This window comes from Bombina bombina, chromosome 2 (assembly GCF_027579735.1).
Source record: "Bombina bombina isolate aBomBom1 chromosome 2, aBomBom1.pri, whole genome shotgun sequence".
NCBI lineage: Eukaryota > Metazoa > Chordata > Amphibia > Anura > Bombinatoridae > Bombina > Bombina bombina.
This window is the reverse complement of record NC_069500.1, coordinates 29,854,433-29,873,415: the sequence shown is the minus strand read 5'-3', so window position 1 is coordinate 29,873,415 and position 18,983 is coordinate 29,854,433. Positions and strand designations below refer to the sequence as shown.

At 39.1% G+C, this 18,983-nt stretch overlaps 1 protein-coding gene across 1 annotated transcript in view; it reads right to left on the bottom strand.

Annotated features, from left to right (window-relative positions):
• The window catches only part of IL11RA (interleukin 11 receptor subunit alpha), a 218,634-nt gene that overhangs the window by 16,307 nt on the left and 183,344 nt on the right, over positions 1-18,983 (bottom strand). Inside the window, 2 exon segments of the mRNA XM_053700985.1 lie at positions 208-371; positions 17,649-17,819. Of these exon segments, the coding sequence (XP_053556960.1) occupies positions 208-371; positions 17,649-17,819 (335 nt within the window).

Genomic DNA, 18,983 nt, shown 5'->3' with positions numbered 1-18,983 from the left:
TAAACGGGTTACTTAAGTATTCCTTTATTAAGGAGAAATGGTAATAACCTTTAAAATATGTTGACATTTTAGTGAGTGTGTGGTGTTTAAGCACCAATAAGCAGCTGCCTAGGGACCAAGACTGGCACAGGACAAGGGTATAAACTGCAGGTCTCATAGGTATTCGTTATATTAAATAATAAAATAAACCAAACAAAAGTAACTCACCACCGACCAAGATGAAAACTGTGCAGGTCTGTACTGTACCCGGAACTTCAGTTGGAAGTGCGGCTCTGGGGGCCATGTAGACGGATAAACCCAGCTAACCTGGAGTCGCCTGGGGGCAAATGGAATGGGTTCTACCAGTAGCTTCTCTGGAGGATCCGGCTTAACTGGAAGACAAAAGGCAAACGTAAGCTAAGAGGTTGGTACAGTTTCTAACACATATTATATCATAACTAAAATGTATGAACTGCTAATGGGACAGTTCTGCATAATAAAATAATTATTTATTGTGCTTTTAAAATAAAAATTGTGTCTTGTTCCCCTGACCCTAGTGAGACTGGAGTGTAGGCTGTAGGTTCGAGAAACATGATCCTGCAACATGCTACATAGTATTTGCTTGATCAAAGCAGAGGGTCATTAATGTTTGTGCCTAACTGACCATATCCTAAGAGATACAATAACACATAAGAGGTTTTTTTAAAGGAGTAAGCCCTTTACTTATAAAATACAGTGTAAATGATTCAAGTAGAGACAGTCTACTAAAAAGATAATCCCTTTTATCACCCATTCCCCAGTTTTGCATAACCAACACGGTTATATTATTAACAGCATCTAGCAAATATAAGAGAGGCGCCTCGTGTGTATCAGTCACCAAATAGACAAATCAGATAGAAAATGTCACATTTCCATAGAGCACCCTTATGTGCTAGTAGACGCAGGCTGGCAGTATAAAGGTGTCAGCTCACCTCCTCCTGACAGCTGTACGTAGTCCAGGGACAGCTCAAGCACACTCACAGTGACGAACCAAACAGTAGGCCCAACACATATGTGCACCTGGCAATTAGGGCTTGTGAACACTGTTGTAGTTTAAAAACTGATTTATTAAAACCATATCAAATTCCTGATACCTGAGGAAACAGCGTAACTGCTGAGAAACGCGTTGCATATCTGGGCGTACAGACTTTGTATACCCACCAGCTTTTAACACTGTATTGTTTGTGTTTGATATGGTTTTAATAAATCAGTTGTTAAACTACAACAGTGTTCACAAGCCCTAATTGCCAGGTGCACATATGTGTTAGGCCTACTGTTTGGTTCATCACTGTGAGTGTGCTTGAGCTGTCTCTGGACTATGTGCAGTTGTCAGGAGGAGGTGAGCTCACACCTTTATACTGCCAGCCTGCGTCTACTAGCACATAAGGGTGCTCTATGGAAATGTGACATTTTCTATCTGATTTGTCTATTTGGTGACTGATACACACATGAGGCGCCTCTCTTATATTTGCTAGATGCTGTTATTAATATAACCGTGTTGGTTATGCAAAACTGGGTAATGGGTAATAAAAGGGATTATCTTTTTAGTAGACTGTCTCTATTTGAATCATTTATTTGGTGACTGATACACACATGAGGCGCCTCTCTTATATTTGCTGATGCTGTTTTATTCCACTACATTCGTGTGAAGAGGAGTGCAGCCACTGTGATCCTGAAATTGCTACAGGAAATTTAACCCCTGATGAGCTGACAATACATGAGAGTCCAGGAGCTTTAACCCCTGATGAACTGACAGTATATGGGAGTTCAGGATATCCTGTGACTATGGTTATTGTTGTGTATCATTATCTGTATATACTTTGTTTCACCTTGTATGTTTTATGTATTCTATCATTAAGTGCCCCTTATAGAGCCATTTTTATAGTTCTTGTTGAGTTACGGTTATATTAATACACTTTTTACCCCTGTGATTACCTTGTATCTATCTAAGCCTCTGCAGACTGTCCCCTTAATTCAGTAATGTTTACGCACTTGCATTTTAACCAATTAGTTCAGGTTCCTGCACAACTCCATGGGATCATAATACAGCTTATACATGTAACCTAAAGGTAATTTATATAATTTTGAATACTTTTGTATACAAAGTTCTATTACAAAGAGAGTGCATTACTATATTCAGAAAGGTTTGCTGTTTTAAATAAATAAATGCTATATTGTGCATTTTAGAATACAAAAAAACAAAAAGAGACAGGCAATGAAGATGGTCACTTACACAGGTGGAAAAATTGTAATTTTTGATCATTTTACTTTATAAAAATGTATTAAAAAGTTTGGATTCAGAATAAGTTTGGATTTTGGAATTCTGGATTTGGGGATTTGTAGCTTTACTATGAAACCACAAAAGGCGTGAAAGGTCTCCCCACTTCAGCCTAAAATGCTGTTCGGTACCTCTATCTTTTAGTGCACCCAGTTCTTATCCTAAAGTTACAGGACACTCCATCTCTCTCTGTCTCGTTGATCTGGGAACGTAGCGGGCAGCTTTGTGCTCTTCTGTGGGCAGCACAAATCAACCAAAATTAGACAAATGTATGTTGCATGAGCTGTCAGCTAAACATGTGCCCCTCTCCAAAGGTAGAAATAATAGTTTCTGCCATCCAATCGGAGGCAAACATGAAACGTTACTATTGGTTTGTGAACAAAAAGGAACTTTATGATAAATATTTGTGTGAATGTCTGTTTCTATTGATGGCACAATTTGGCATTTCCATACAACCAGACAGACAAGTGCGCTACCTACCACCCTTATTAGTGTTACAGACAGATATGTGTGCTACCTACCACCCTTATTAGTGTTACAGACAGACGAGTGCGCTACCTACCACCCTTATTAGTGTTACAGACAGACAAGTGCACTACCTACCACCCTTATTAGTGTTACAGTCAGACAAGTGTGCTACCTACCACCCTTATTAGTGTTACAGCCAGACAAATGCACTACCTACCACCCTTATTAGTGTTACAGACAGATATGTGTGCTACCTACCACCCTTATTAGTGTTACAGACAGACGAGTGCGCTACCTACCACCCTTATTAGTGTTACAGACAGACAAGTGCACTACCTACCACCCTTATTAGTGTTACAGTCAGACAAGTGTGCTACCTACCACCCTTATTAGTGTTACAGCCAGACAAATGCACTACCTACCACCCTTATTAGTGTTACAGCCAGACAAGTGTGCTACCTACCACCCTTATTAGTGTTACAGCCAGACAAGTGCGCTACCTACCACCCTTATTAGTGTTACAGCCAGACAAGTGCGCTACCTACCACCCTTATTAGTGTTACTGCCAGACAAGTGCGCTACCTACCACCTTTAGTGTTACTGCCAGACAAGTGTGCTACCTACCACCCTTATTAGTGTTACTGCCAGACAAGTGTGCTACCTACCACCCTTATTAGTGTTACAGCAGACAAGTGCGCTACCTACCACCTTTAGTGTTACTGCCAGACAAGTGTGCTACCTACCACCCTTATTAGTGTTACAGCCAGACAAGTACGCTACCTACCACCCTTATTAGTGTTACAGCCAGACAAGTGTGCTACCTACCACCCTTATTAGTGTTACAGCCAGACAAGTGCGCTACCTACCACCCTTATTAGTGTTACAGTTAGACATGTGCGCTACCTACCACCCTTATTAGTGTTACAGCCAGACAAGTGCGCTACCTACCACCCTTATTAGTGTTACTGCCAGACAAGTGCGCTACCTACCACCTTTAGTGTTACTGCCAGACAAGTGTGCTACTACCACCCTTATTAGTGTTACTGCCAGACAAGTGTGCTACCTACCACCCTTATTAGTGTTACTGCCAGACAAGTGTGCTACCTACCACCCTTATTAGTGTTACAGCCAGACAAGTGCGCTACCTACCACCTTTAGTGTTACTGCCAGACAAGTGTGCTACCTACCACCCTTATTAGTGTTACAGCCAGACAAGTACGCTACCTACCACCCTTATTAGTGTTACAGCCAGACAAGTGCGCTACCTACCACCCTTATTAGTGTTACTGCCAGACAAGTGCGCTACCTACCACCTTTAGTGTTACTGCCAGACAAGTGTGCTACCTACCACCCTTATTAGTGTTACTGCCAGGGACACGTGTGCTACCTACCACCCTTATTAGTGTTACTGCCAGACAAGTGTGCTACCTACCACCCTTATTAGTGTTACTGCCAGACAAGTGTGCTACCTACCACCCTTATTAGTGTTACTGCCAGACAAGTGTGCTACCTACCACCCTTATTAGTTTTACTACCAGACAAGGGCGCTACCTACCACCCTTATTAGTGTTACTGCCAGACAAGTGTGCTACCTACCACCCTTATTAGTGTTACAGACAGACAAGTGCACTACCTACCACCCTTATTAGTGTTACAGTCAGACAAGTGCACTACCTACCACCCTTATTAGTGTTACTGCCAGACAAGTGCACTATCTACCACCCTTATTAGTGTTACAGCCAGACAAGTGCACTACCTACCACCCTTATTAGTGTTACAGACAGACAAGTGCGCTACCTACCACCCTTATTAGTGTTACAGACAGACAAGTGCGCTACCTACCACCCTTATTAGTGTTACAGACAGACAAGTGCGCTACCTACCACCCTTATTAGTGTTACAGTCAGACATGTGCGCTACCTACCACCCTTATTAGTGTTACAGCCAGACAAGTACGCTACCCACCACCCTTATTAGTGTTACTGCCAGACAAGTGTGCTACCTACCACCCTTATTAGTGTTACTGCCAGACAAGTGTGCTACCTACCACCCTTATTAGTGTTACTGCCAGACAAGTGTGCTACCTACCACCCTTATTAGTGTTACTGCCAGACAAGTGCGCTACCTACCAACCTTATTAGTGTTATAGCCAGACATGTGTGCTACCTACCACCCTTATTAGTCTTACTGCCAAAAAAGTGTGCTACCTACCCCCCTTATTAGTGTTACTACCAGACAAGTGCGCTACCTACCACCCTTATTAGTGTTACTACCAGACAAGTGTGCTACCTACCAACCTTATTAGTGTTACTGCCAGACAAGTGTGCTACCTACCACCCTTATTAGTGTTACTGCCAGACAAGTGTGCTACCTACCACCCTTATTAGTGTTACTGCCAGACAAGTGTGCTACCTACCACCATTATTAGTGTTACTGCCAGACAAGTGTGCTACCTACCACCCTTATTAGTGTTACTACCAGACAAGTGTGCTACCTACCAACCTTATTAGTGTTACTGCCAGACAAGTGTGCTACCTACCACCCTTATTAGTGTTACTGCCAGACAAGTGTGCTACCTACCACCCTTATTAGTGTTACTGCCAGACACGTGTGCTACCTACCACCCTTATTAGTGTTACTGCCAGACAAGTGTGCTACCTACCACCCTTATTAGTGTTACTGCCAGACAAGTGTGCTACCTACCACCCTTATTAGTGTTACTGCCAGACAAGTGTGCTACCTACCACCCTTATTAGTGTTACTGCCAGACAAGTGTGCTACCTACCACCCTTATTAGTGTTACTGCCAGACAAGTGTGCTACCTACCACCCTTATTAGTGTTACAGCCAGACAAGTACGCTACCTACCACCCTTATTAGTGTTACTGCCAGACAAGTGCGCTACCTACCACCCTTATTAGTGTTACTGCCAGACAAGTGCGCTACCTACCAACCTTATTAGTGTTATAGACAGACATGTGTGCTACCTACCACCCTTATTAGTGTTACTACCAGACAAGTGTGCTACCTACCAACCTTAGTAGTGTTATAGCCAGACATGTGTGCTACCTACCACCCTTATTAGTCTTACTGCCAGAAAAGTGTGCTACCTACTACCCTTATTAGTGTTACTGCCAGACAAGTGCGCTACCTACCTGCCTTTGCCATTTATATTTTTATGAAGGAAACTCCAGATCTGCTTGTTTCTTAATAAGGACCTGTAATTGTTCATGACAGATTCTACACCAGAGCAGACTTTGTTAGATCTAAACTCCAGTCTGATTATTTGTATTAATTACAAATGTACTGATTAATATGTTTAGCATAAATTATATGAAATATAGATGACTGAGCTTCAATACACAGTACAGGCACATTTTATTTATTTAATAAATCTACCACTAGATAGCGCCACAGAGTTTGTTTAAGAAAATGTTTTAGATCCTTGCACAGTTTAAGGAAAACTTCCCTCCATATGATCATTAATACTAGCAGTGCACCCAATTGTCCTGCATTTTTCAGGACTGTTACAGTTTGAGAGTTGTGGCGTTTTATCTGCTATGTTGATCCCTCTGCTTAGAAAGACTGTTTTGCAAATTGACCAGGGGCAGTTTACATGATACACCTGAGAACCCAATGATTCTGCCCATGGCACACCCAGCCCATAGAACACCAGTGACCCTGCCCCTTCTATCCTCAGCTCCCTGTGACTTAGCCTAAGCCTCCCAGTCCCAGATAATATACAAAAATTTTACTATGACACTAACTATAAAGACATTGCACTGCTTATTTCAGTGGTATGACAACCCCTCTTTTAAATGATATATTTCTATGGTGAAGATGTGATAGCAGCTTCTTCAGGGACACCTGAAATCCCAATATAGGCCCCTGGGAATTTGGAGGACAACTTATTTAACTTCACTATTACTTTTAAGTAAAGGGTTTGTATTCTATGTATTATTCTGTCAAGTGTTTACTGTTACTACCTGTGCATGTGATGCCTCTTATGATGTAGAATTTTTTTTTTTTTTATTGCATTTATGGGGTGCTAATGGCACTTCTGTAGCCCAGCGCTACCAAAATTCATATAGGAGACAGTGCATTTTTTAATTTACTCAGTAGATTGTGACTTTTCTATGACAATCATCTGTCACTTAGAAGGCAATAAGACCCCTCATGTGTACAGCTACTACTGACAGGGGTTTAGTTCCTTTATTCTTGCCAGAACCATGCCCCTCTGTGTGACTTATAGGGGTGACATGTGCTGTCACCTGCCACCCTGGTACCTGGTGTGGCAGGTGATCACCATTACAACAGTTATTACCTGTAAATTGGTGGATGCGATCCCTCATCTAAAATAAGGAATTCCCCTCTTTCAAATAACAGAATTCAAAATAATATATTGTAATATAGGGTGTTCATATTTACACTTTTACGTCTTTTACTCCAGTTCTTCATAATGACTTATCTGGACTGAATTGCTCCAGGGCCCCTTTAAACCCCTGTACTTCAGCATATCTACTGCACTAGTTACAATTAATATTTACAGCAACAATGTAAAATATCTGAGCCATTGGTTTACCAAATCAAGTCCTATAGACAAGAGAATTACCAGCAGCTATTAACAATTTGCCAAGGAAAAACAGGCAGATTGCTACGCGCACAAGCCAAGCGGTACAATAATTACAGGCGTATATACAGTGGGGAGACGCTGCTCAGTTACTGACTTACTGTAAATGAGGCTAGATTGCCTATTGAAAATTATCCTATAATCACCAAAAATGAGTAATAATTACGCAGCTTCGTTCACTGTAAAGTCTTTAGACATAGCAGTAGAATCAGTTCTGCATAGGGTGTATTAAACGTGTAACAGGAATAAGTATTGACTGTTAAACAAAGGGTTATATGGGCAATTTAATGTTTCATTCTTTTTCATTTATATATGTAGATTTGAATGCAAAGGTTGACGACTTTATTTAAAAATTGGGACCAATACAGAGTGGTAGGGAGACATTTAATTGTCCTACAAAAATGTCTTTCTGACTTGTTAATATTCTGTATATTTTTTACCTTTGGAATACAATTGTAAACATTTGTATTAAAATGTTGACAGAATCAATAGATCTTTCTAAATAAAATGTAGTTTTTGTGCTATTTAACTACCCAAATAACCCATCAACAATTTCTTACTTGCTTCTGTTAGATAATTGAATTTAGGATCCTGAAGTAAAGGTTTACTGCTTATGTCAGTCTGTCTCCCAGAATCGTTAATTGTCAGGTATGGTGCATGCATGGAGTTCTAGGGTGAGATATCCTACTTTGAACATATGATACGACAAAATAGGAATCAACATTTGCGTAAGTATTTTGAAGTGTCAAATGATGGCATAAAACAATTGAATTGGAAGAATGCAGGAATTTTGATATTATATTTGTAGAACAAATGTTCACCTTGACATTTGTTCCATTTACATATTTTATAGGAAAAGGTTAACATTAGACATACTAAACAATCAGATATCATATGTCTCATTTGAATACTGATTCCCATAGACTTAATTTGGAATGCTGAAATCTCAACGTGAAACATTTAGGGCCAGATTATGAGTGTCGCACAAAGTTATGCGCAATCGAAAAAGGGTTTATCACGGGTATTTGCACATTTCGGTGTAGCACTTTTATTTGCAAGTAAACACCTAGGGGCATATTTATCAAGCTCTGTATGGAGCTTTATGCCCCATGTTTGAAGCAGTGGTCTAAAGACCGCTGCTCCATAACTTGTCCGCCTGCTCTGAGGTGGCGGACAGAAATCAACACGATTGAATACGAACGGGTTGATTGACATCCCCTACTAATGGCCAATCTGCAGGGGGTGGCATTGCACCAGCGGTTCACCAGAACTGCTGGTGCAATGATAAATGCCAGGAGCGTATGCTGTCGGCATTTATCGATGTGCAGCGGACATGATCCGCTATATCGGATCATTTCCGCTCGCACTATGATAATTAGGCCCCTTAAACTTGAGTGAAATTGTGATTTACGCTAAAATGATTAAAATGTCCTCAGAGCTCTGGTTAAACTGTTTCGCAAAACAAAAAAGTGTCACAAAACCCATCAAAATACATTGCAAAGTACATCAGCACCATCTAATAAAAATGATTCAAAAAATATTGCGCCAAAAAAGTTATAAAGGCTCAAGATATGAGGTCTCAGGTGTTAGAATTAAAAAAGGCAGACAAAGGGCTTTAACATAGAGGTACATACATTACATGTCTAAAGATGGATATGTATGTGTGCACATAATGTATTAGTGTACTTAAATGTGTATACAGGTAGCCCTCAGTTTACGCCGGGGTTAGGTTCCAGAAGGAATGGTTGTAAATCGAAACCGTTGTAAATTGAAACCCAGTTTATAATGTAAGTCAATGGGAAGTGAGGGAGATAGTTCCAGGCCCCCTCTCAAAATTGTCATAAGTAACACCTAATACATTATTTTTAAAGCTTTGAAATGAAGACTTTAAATGATTAACAGCATTATAAACCTAATAAAATAATCACACACACAGAATATATCATTAAACTAAGTTAAATGAACAAAAAACATTTGCTAAACAGCATTATAAACCTAATACAATAATTTACACAACACAGACTTCACTTGCATTTTTCTGCAAACAGTTCTTTCTATGCATTCCAATCTGGACTGATTTATAGACAGGAAGATCTTGTCCTTTGAAATCTGCTCGATAGCTCAGGTCTGGTTAAACTGATTAATTTCAGCTTGCTTGGCTTTGCTGCAACACAAGCGGACAGCTCCACCTACTGGCTATTTTAATAAATGTACTGCTTCTCAATGCTTTTTCAATAGCAGTCACATGACTGGAAAAAAAGGTTGTTATTCTGAAACGGTGTAAATTGAACCGTTGTAAAACGAGGGCCACCTTGTATATGTATTTACAGACATTTATACACATATAAACACATACATATATAGAAGTGCATTGGAGCCCTTTGCAGTTAAAGGGACATTAAACACTTTCAGATGGTAATATAAAATGATAAATCGTGTAATATATATATATACTATATATATATATATATATATATATATATATATATATATATATATATAATCTGCAATATACTTTATATTTTATTTATTTTTTAACACAGACCACTGTTAAATTCCATACAGCATTGGCTGCACACTCTAGTGACCTATTTATAACTTTCCCTAATTGGCCACAGCAGAGAAGGTAACCTAAGTTACAACATGGCAGTTCCCATTATTTAATAGACATGAAAACTTTACACTTATTTTGTCAAGTTTTAACCAAGTAATGAATCTTTAAAAAATATATGTGCATGATATTTTCTTTGAATGCATCATTCTATCTAGCATAATACAAATGGGTATTATCAATCTTACATGAGCAGAGTTACTGAAGCTATCAATCAGCCATGACATATCTTCAGATTATATAAGTACAATTATCATCTGGTCTAAACCTGGTAATAAACATTACTAACATAAGAAAAAAACAAGGTACCTGTAATTCTCTAAACAGAACCGGAAAATAACTTTACCTAATTTTTTCAAATATTTAAAGTATCCCCTATGAGTGACAAAGTGTTTAGAAAAGAAGAATCATTTCCCCAAAATGTGGATAGTGGCCATTTTTGGACCAGTGAGTAATGATAAAGCAAAAAGGCTGAAAATAAAGGGGGTGGGGGGACCAAATGGAGTCAAACTAGTATAAAGAAGCTGATATACACTCACCGGCCACTTTATTAGGTACATCTTGCTAGTACCAGGTTTGGACCCCCTTTTGCCTACAGAACTGCCTTAATCTCTTCGTGGCATCGAATCTACAAGGTCTTTGAAACATTCCTCAGAGATTGTGGTCCATATTCACATGATAGCATCACGCAGTTGCTGCAGATTTGTTGGCTGCACATCCATCATGCAAATCTCCCGTTCCACCACATCCCAAAGGTGCTCTATTGATTGAGATCTGGTGACTGTCAAGGCCACTGGAATACAGTGAACTCATTGTCATGTTCAAGAAACCAGTTTGAGATGATTTTAACTTTGTGACATGGTGCATTATCCTGCTGGAAGTAGCCATCAGAAGATGGGTACACTGTAGTCATAAAGGGATGGACATGGTCAGCAACAATACTCAGGTAGGCCATGGCATTCAAACAATGCTTAATTGGTACTAAGGGGCCCAAAGTGTGCCAATAAAATATCCCCCACACCATTACACCACCAACAACCTGAACGTTGATACAAGGCAGGATGCATTTATGTTGTTTACTCCAACTTCTGACCCCTACCATCTGAATGTTGCAGCTGAACTCGAGACTCATCAGACAAGGCAACATTTTTCCAATCAAGGTTTGGTGTGTTGTGCGTTCAGAGATGGTAATCTGCATATCTTGGTTGTAACGAAGTGGTTGGTTATTTGAGTTATTGTTGCCCTTTCTATATCTCAAACCAGTCTGCCATTCTCCTCTGACCTCTGACATCAACAAGGCATTGTTGTCCACACAACTGCTGCTCACTGGATATTTTCTATTTTTCGGACCATTCTCTGTAAACCCTAGAGATGGTTGTGTGTGAAAATCCCAGAAGATCAGCAGTTTTTGAAATACTCAGACCAGTCCGTCTGGCATGAACAAACCATGCCATGTTCAAAGTCCTTAACTCCCCTCTTCTTCCCCATTCGTATGCTCGGTTTGAACTTCAGCAAGTCGTCTTCACCACGTCTAGATACCTAAAGCATTGAGTTGCTGCCATGTGATTGGTCTGTATAGCAATTTGTGTTACAAGCAATTAAACAGGTGTACCTAATAAGGTGGCCGGTGAGTGTATATACTAAGTGTAATTTCACATGCTGAGATTAGTTTAAATATATAACTCACTAACTACTCTTGTGCTCAGGAAAATACAGTAAAATACTAGTTATCAACTCTGAGTAGCAGGTTTGTGGTTGGAAACATAATGAGCCATTTTAGACTATTAAACTAGTTTTAACACAGATTAGGGCAGATGTATATGGGAAAATGGCTCATACCTGAAATAGTACAATATTTTAAACTAATGATATTAAAAGGTAATACAAAGAAACTATAGTGCAACATGTATATATAAGACTCAACAGTGAGGAGGTAATGAAAGGCCAATTGCCCACAGGTAGGTACTGTTAGCGAAGCAAATATGTAAAGCAGACGAGCGCTACCCGACGCGCCCAAAAAAGCTTACTTCTAGCTGAGATAGCGCGCAAGCATTAAATACCGCTTCCACTTGTAATCTGGCCAAGAACAACTGCGACCAACATTCAAACATTTTTAACTAATGTGACCAAACATTTGGCCCATTCCTATAAATTAATGAATTCTATAAAAATGAAATTAAATGAACTTTCCTTCATTTATGTTTATAAATATGGTGCTATTCCTGGCTCTGGATTTAACCTAATTTTTGCAGCTGGAAGAAACAGTAAATGGGCCTCTGTTCAGACAAACTTGGCAGTTCCCTGTCTATTGTAGAAATGTTTATTGACATAGGAGGTTTTATTCTCTGGAAACATTTTTGGCATTTTACAAATAAATAGACACATTATTTCTCCCCATTACAAAACATAAAAAGTTTCAAGTCTGGAGTAAATGAAAGGAAAATAAAAGTAGTTGAGAAAATGAAATCCCCGGCCTGAGTTCCAGTAACACAATAGAGTGAGGAAGATCCCCAAGGGTGAGCTTACAGAGCATGCAGTCAGTGCGCAATGCCTCAATAATGTGCTCCACTGGGCTGTCAGAGTCTGATAGCATGAGGTGGGTCTCCCAGTGTATAAGCTCATATTCTGATTCATCCCTTCTCCCTCTCTAGGATGTTCTGGTTCCGTATATCTTTATTTTAGCCGTGCAGAGAATGGGACAGGACCTTGCTGGGGGAATCGCTGTTGGCTACAAGAGCTCAAAATGTTGTTCATACTGTGATCTTAACTCCCTCAGTCCTGGTCTGTCAGTGAAACATATGATGTATAGAATTACAAATCTAGCGGAAATATTATTAATCTAATTAAAAAAAACAGGGAATGTCAGTTTTTTTGAATTTGCATACCTCCCAAATCTAACGCTCCCGTGATGCAGAAAGTTTAAAAGGCACCATAGACAGCGGGTTGGCGAGCAGGACAGTGGGTGTGTCTGGATAGAATGTGGATGTGGCTATACAGGACCTGATATTAAAAAACCTTTACTGCTCAAGTGAGGCTCTTAAAAATTTTTAGAAACAAAATGTTATCTTGTTAACTGTTTTATGTTGCTATACAATGTTCTTAATGTGAAACAGAGATTCCATCATTACATATAAGGTCTAAAAAAATCCCAAAGATTTTGTGTGATTTCTCTCCATGTGGGCAAATATTTTGATATCAGGTCCACAGTCCCTTAAAACTGGAGCAATGAACGGCTGCAGATGAATATCGGGCCAAGCATCCCAGTCAGTGGCAATCTGCAGGATGCGGTACAATTGGGGGGTATGCATTTGAAATACATTTGCATATTAAATGTAAGGTGTGAATATTCAGCTGTGACATTCAAATTCTATATTTTAAAATGTATTCCAAAGGTGGCAATGAAATCTTAAGAATCAACTTTCAAATGAATATTCACATTTCCGATAAAAATAAAAATAATTATTGACTATTCAACAAAAAAGTTTAGGGTGGCATTTTATCAACTGCTGGATGGACAGTGTTTGCCCACCAGAACCTGTCTCCCGGGATTGCAGTATTCAACATTGCACAATGGGGTGATTTAAACCGTATACTAATAGCTGGCATACTGGTTAGAAGCTTTGGTCTGATGACCGCTGCTTCCTAACTTTCAGCTGCCGGCCTGAGTGAGCCTGCAGATGGGCCCCCAAAGCTGCATACACAGCTTGATAAAAGGGGACCTTAGAGCACAAGTACAACCACTGGGGAAGCCGCAGAATTTTCTCACCAAGAGCCTGATTATATAAAGCTCTCGGCTCAGATGATATTAAATTACTTCCCAGCACTGCAAGATCCCTCACAAAGATTTTAAAAGCCAGATTTTGCTTTACTTCTTCGAGGGGTGTTCCCTGCCTTTCTGGGTGTACAGGAGAGACAAGTCCAGTGCAACTATAACACTACATGACCTGACTGTTCTGCTGCATTTAACTTTGTGCTTTATATTTCTTATTAACCTACACTTCAGATTTTGTCCTTTAAGTTTTATTACATTTAACTTTGCACTTTCTATTTTTGATTTTAACGCATATAGATTATGTGTGCAGCAGTGTATTTAGGATTGTGATTTTACAATTTCGGATTATGCTTTGACAGTTTCTTTGTAACTTTAACAAATTAAGGTCATACTTTGTATAGTTGTGTTTATCTTTTACTGTTACATTGCACTTTGTATTTGTTTTATTTATAACAAAACTGAAAGCTTCAGTTTCCCTGAGAGCTTAATTACCTTCTTAGTGGGCCAGATAATCCAAGACTCTCTAGTTTGGAGAGAAATTATAGTGGACTTCACAGGGGCTGAACTCACTGAATTCTATAAGAAATGGTGCAGAACCTGGAAGTCCCGGACAGATGAGAGATGCATTCCATAGAAAGTAATCAGGCTCTCCAAGTATACAGAATTTTCACAGGGCAAAGTGACGTTAACAGGAGAACACCTGGGACTGATATACAGTTTCATTTTGGAGCAAATAGAATTAAACTGTAATGTTTTCATTACAATTTAACTTTCTTTTGCCTCAGTTTAGTAGTATTACCTTTCTGTCAGTTAAATAAGTGTATGGTGAATTTTTAGCAAACTTCACCGGCACACAGCTGGCAACGTAATTCAGTGAGACCAGCTTGTGTAAAATGTGTAGTCTTACAGCATTTTATAAGAATTGTGAGAGGGTTTCAGACATAACATGGGGAATTCCCTACTCAGACAAGGGAAATAGCCTGTGCACCGACTTTCAGAAGCGATGTTTTATTTTAAAATAAAGAACATACAAAGAGCTATGTAATTTTGTAAAAGATACACATAAATATACAAAGATGACCCCTAATCTGTTCAAGTTATAGAATTTGTAAAATAACTGCTGTATATATCATTAAATGCATTAAAATACAAAGTGCAAAGTTAAATGTACTAAACTTAAAGGACCCAAACTGAAGTGTAAAGTAATATGAAAGATAAAGCTCAAAATGTAAGTGTAACAAAACTCTCATGTCATGCAGTGCTATATTGCACTGGGCTTGTCTCTCCTTTACATACTTAAAAGGAATGAACCAAAATGTTTCTTTCACGATTCAAGTTGTTTTGTTTTTTTGGTGACATTGTTTCATAATGCCATCCCTATATGGTTGCAGTAATCTGTGTTTTGTCGTACGTAACCCAATGTTTCATTCTATAACTTTTGAGTATTTAGTAAAGAGACAGAAAGTGTTGTCTGTGGTTTTATCAAGTCCTAAAAATGTACCCGGTAGATGTGTCATTAAGCATCAAGAATTTGTTTTGTAATCTGTAAAACCAGGATTGGCACATTTTAAAGGGACATTCGGGTCAAAACTTGAAATGTGAGATGAATTACATTTAAATAGAAACATATTTACAATATAGATGTCTTTGGAAAAAAATGTTTCTAGTAAAAAGTTATCACTGTTTTAGTGAGAACATTTGTCTCTGCACGTGCATGTGAAGCATATCTAAATATGTAGCTGTTCAGAGCACCAGTGGGGCTTGTATCATATCAGCAATTAAACAAATTGAGTCATTACCAGATGATACAAGAACCTTAGGCTCTCTGAGCAAGGGCTGTGCTTAAATGCTGGTGCACGGTGCATACTTAAATACACCTTTGAAACAGCTATAGCTTTTATTAGAAGATTTTTGCTAAGAGCTGCATATTACAAAAATGCTTCTATTCAAAACTGAAATGCATCCATGCGGATTCAATTTTGTCCTGGAAAGTCGACCGTGGGGCTGTATGAAGCGTTTCGGGTTTCCCCGATTACGGCCCACACAGTCGACTTTCCATTTTCAGCTTTTCCTTAAAGTACTTTTTTTTTTTAAAAAACTGTAAATGTGATTCTTCCCTTATAAACTAGTAGATATCAGTTGAAAAGGTCTTTACAAATATATGGGATTAATCACAATCTCTTGATAATTAGCCGCTTATTAATGACTGCTTGATGATCTTTTTTTCAGTGGTCGTAGCACCTGTGCGCATTTTAATGGGCAGTGGTGAGTGTTGTTTTGCTGGCCATTGCTCTATGTTGTAGTGTATATATCTTTGTATTACTTTTAGCCAAACTTAATAAAGTATCCGTTTTTTTTACCCTTGACTGATGCCGCGGCTGGATTTTGTGTACTTTTGGAATAAGTGAACCTTCATTGATTGTGTCCAAAGGGCTCTCTCGGGTAATTTTGGGATGTTACCTGCTCTGCCAAAGTGAGGCTCCCAGTCCAGGGGGTGAGTTCTGACGATATTGTGTGTCAGGGAACAGAGTACCATTGGAATGGTGGATGACAGAGTCCTCACGGAAAGACACTTGAAGTTACGTGAGTTTGGGATTAAATTATCCCCTGTGATATACATGCTTGTTCATTATTAGTACTAAGTGATTTACTCACATATAAAAGTATTAGTACCCTGGAATTACTCCCCCTTCTGTTTAACTATGGAACATTTGTACGTTTGTGCACTCTTTATTCATTATATCTATACTAGAGCACAGGTGAAATAATCAGTTTATGGGTGAGAGCAGGTTAGTAACCATGGTTACTGATCAGCTGATTATTTCACATGTGCTTTAGGTAAGGTATAATAAATATCTGGCTTGTTAAAGGGACAGTCTAGGCCAAAATAAACCTTTCATGATTCAGATAGAGCATGTCATTTTAAACAATTTTCCAATGTACTTTTATAACCAATTTTGCTTTGTTCTCTTGGTATCTTAGTTGAAGCTTAACCTAGGAGGTTCATATGCCTAGTTTCTTAAACTGAAGGCCACCTCTTTTCGGAATGCATTTTAACAGTTTTTAGCCACTAGAGGGTGTTAGTTCACGTATTTCATTATAGATAACACTGTGCTGTGTACGTGAAGTTATCCTGGGAGCAGGCACTGATTGGCTCAACTGCAAGTCTGTCAAAAAAACTGAAATAAAGGGGCAGTTTGCGAGGCTTAGAATCAAGATAATCACAGAGGTTAAAAGTGTATTTATATAACTGTGTTGGTTATGCAAACTGGGGAATGGGTAATAAAGGTATTATCTATCTTTTAAAACACATAACAATTTGGTGTAGACTGTCCCTTTAAGGGTCTAGGGACTGGAGTTAGAAAACAGTGGCCTAAGAGGATATGCAGTTGCTCAGACTTCCTATACAAATATGGTGGCAACTTTTTCTGCAGCAGAATCATGGAAGCCGTGCCAACATATTGTAAAGGCAAAACCCATACCCTTTGTCATAGGGAGGCACAAAGGGTCCAAACATGATGCAGGTGCAGCCTGCGCCCCATTAAGCCCCTCTGTCGCGAAACACTACTGATTGCAGGGTCAAATGTGCCCAATAAAGGTGTGGCCCAGTCCCAATTGAGACCTCTGTGCCCCTCTAGGTACTCCCCTGACTGCATCCCATCGACTGCTAAAGACACAATGAACCTACTAGGTGTACTCTTCAAAAAAGGAAAAGAAGATGAACAAGAGTAATTGGAAGGTTTTCTTTCTTTTTTTCTCACGCTCTAGTCAAACACCAGTAAATATATAGAGACTAACGATGATCAATACAAACCCTGGTGAATCTTGTGATGTTGGTGAGCAAATACCAATGTGAGGTCCCCATTACTCACCAATAGACTGCATGGTGACCTCCAGGAGACGAAAGCTGGAGCCTAATGGGTTCTCCTCTGTTATGTTCATCTGGTAGGAACTCCAGAACTCAGACTTCCTTACGGAGCACATGCTGGGCCGGACTGGCTCCTGCACACAGATGCCACTTATGTGATTCCTGCTCCTGTAACAAATCAAAGACAATTTACTTGGTACAATCATGAGAAGGGTCCATCTATACAGACATTTGTTTATGACGTCAGATTCACCAGGTTCCTTAGTAGCAACAAGTAAAAAGGGCCACTACAGTGGAAAAACATTACATGCTCTAATGTAGCGCACGTCACCTCAACATTACCAACCCTTACAATTCTATGTTTTTAACTCCTGCAAATGGGTTAAACACATGGTTAAAGTACTGCCCAGGAACTGCAGAGCACTGCTGGTGCCAAGTGGAAAATGCTGGTCACCCAATCAACAGTGGTAGTCGCGTGTGTACTGTTGCTGATTGGGTCAGTGGCTGTGTATGTTCGAGACCAGCAGTTCTCTGTGGCCCTCAAATTAAACACATAAAATTGCAAGGGTGCTAGTGTTACAATTACATGCGCTAATGAACTAGAGTAATATTTGTACACACATCATGTTTTCTTATTTACTTCAATAAAAAAAGCCTCTTTATTAATTTATTTTATTAGAAGACCAGCACGTTTTGCGCACATGCGACCATTTAAGGAGGTTTGTTTAAATAAACCTGTTACAACAAGAATATGATGCACAATAGACTCTTCACTATATTATACTTTAAAGGGACAGGAAATCCCCAATTTTTCTTTCATGATTTGGATAAAACACACAATTTTAAACAACTTTCCAATTTACTTCTATGTCCAAATTTGCTTAATTCTCTTGTTATCCTTTGCTGAAGGAGCAGCATTGCACTTATGACTACTAGCTTAACACATCTAGTAAGCCAATCACTAGAGACAAATCTGTGCAGGCACCAATCAGCAGCAGCTCCCACTAGTGTAGGATATGTGCGTATTCTTTTTCAAGAAGGGATACCAAGAGAACGAAGCAGATTTGAAAATAGAAGTGAATTTACGTGTCTTAAAATGCGAAAAATATAAATGAGCAGGAATACCTGAGAACAAAAAGGATCACGCAGTCTGCCTATATTTTTTTGTAGAGTGTAAGCTTAAAGGGACAGTAAATACTAAATTAAAGGGACAGTCTAGTCCAAAATAAACTTTCATGATTCAGATAGAGAATGTAATTTTAAACAATTTTCTAATTTACTTTTATCACAAATGTTGCTTTGTTCTCTTGGTATTCTTAGTTGAAATCTAAATCTAGGA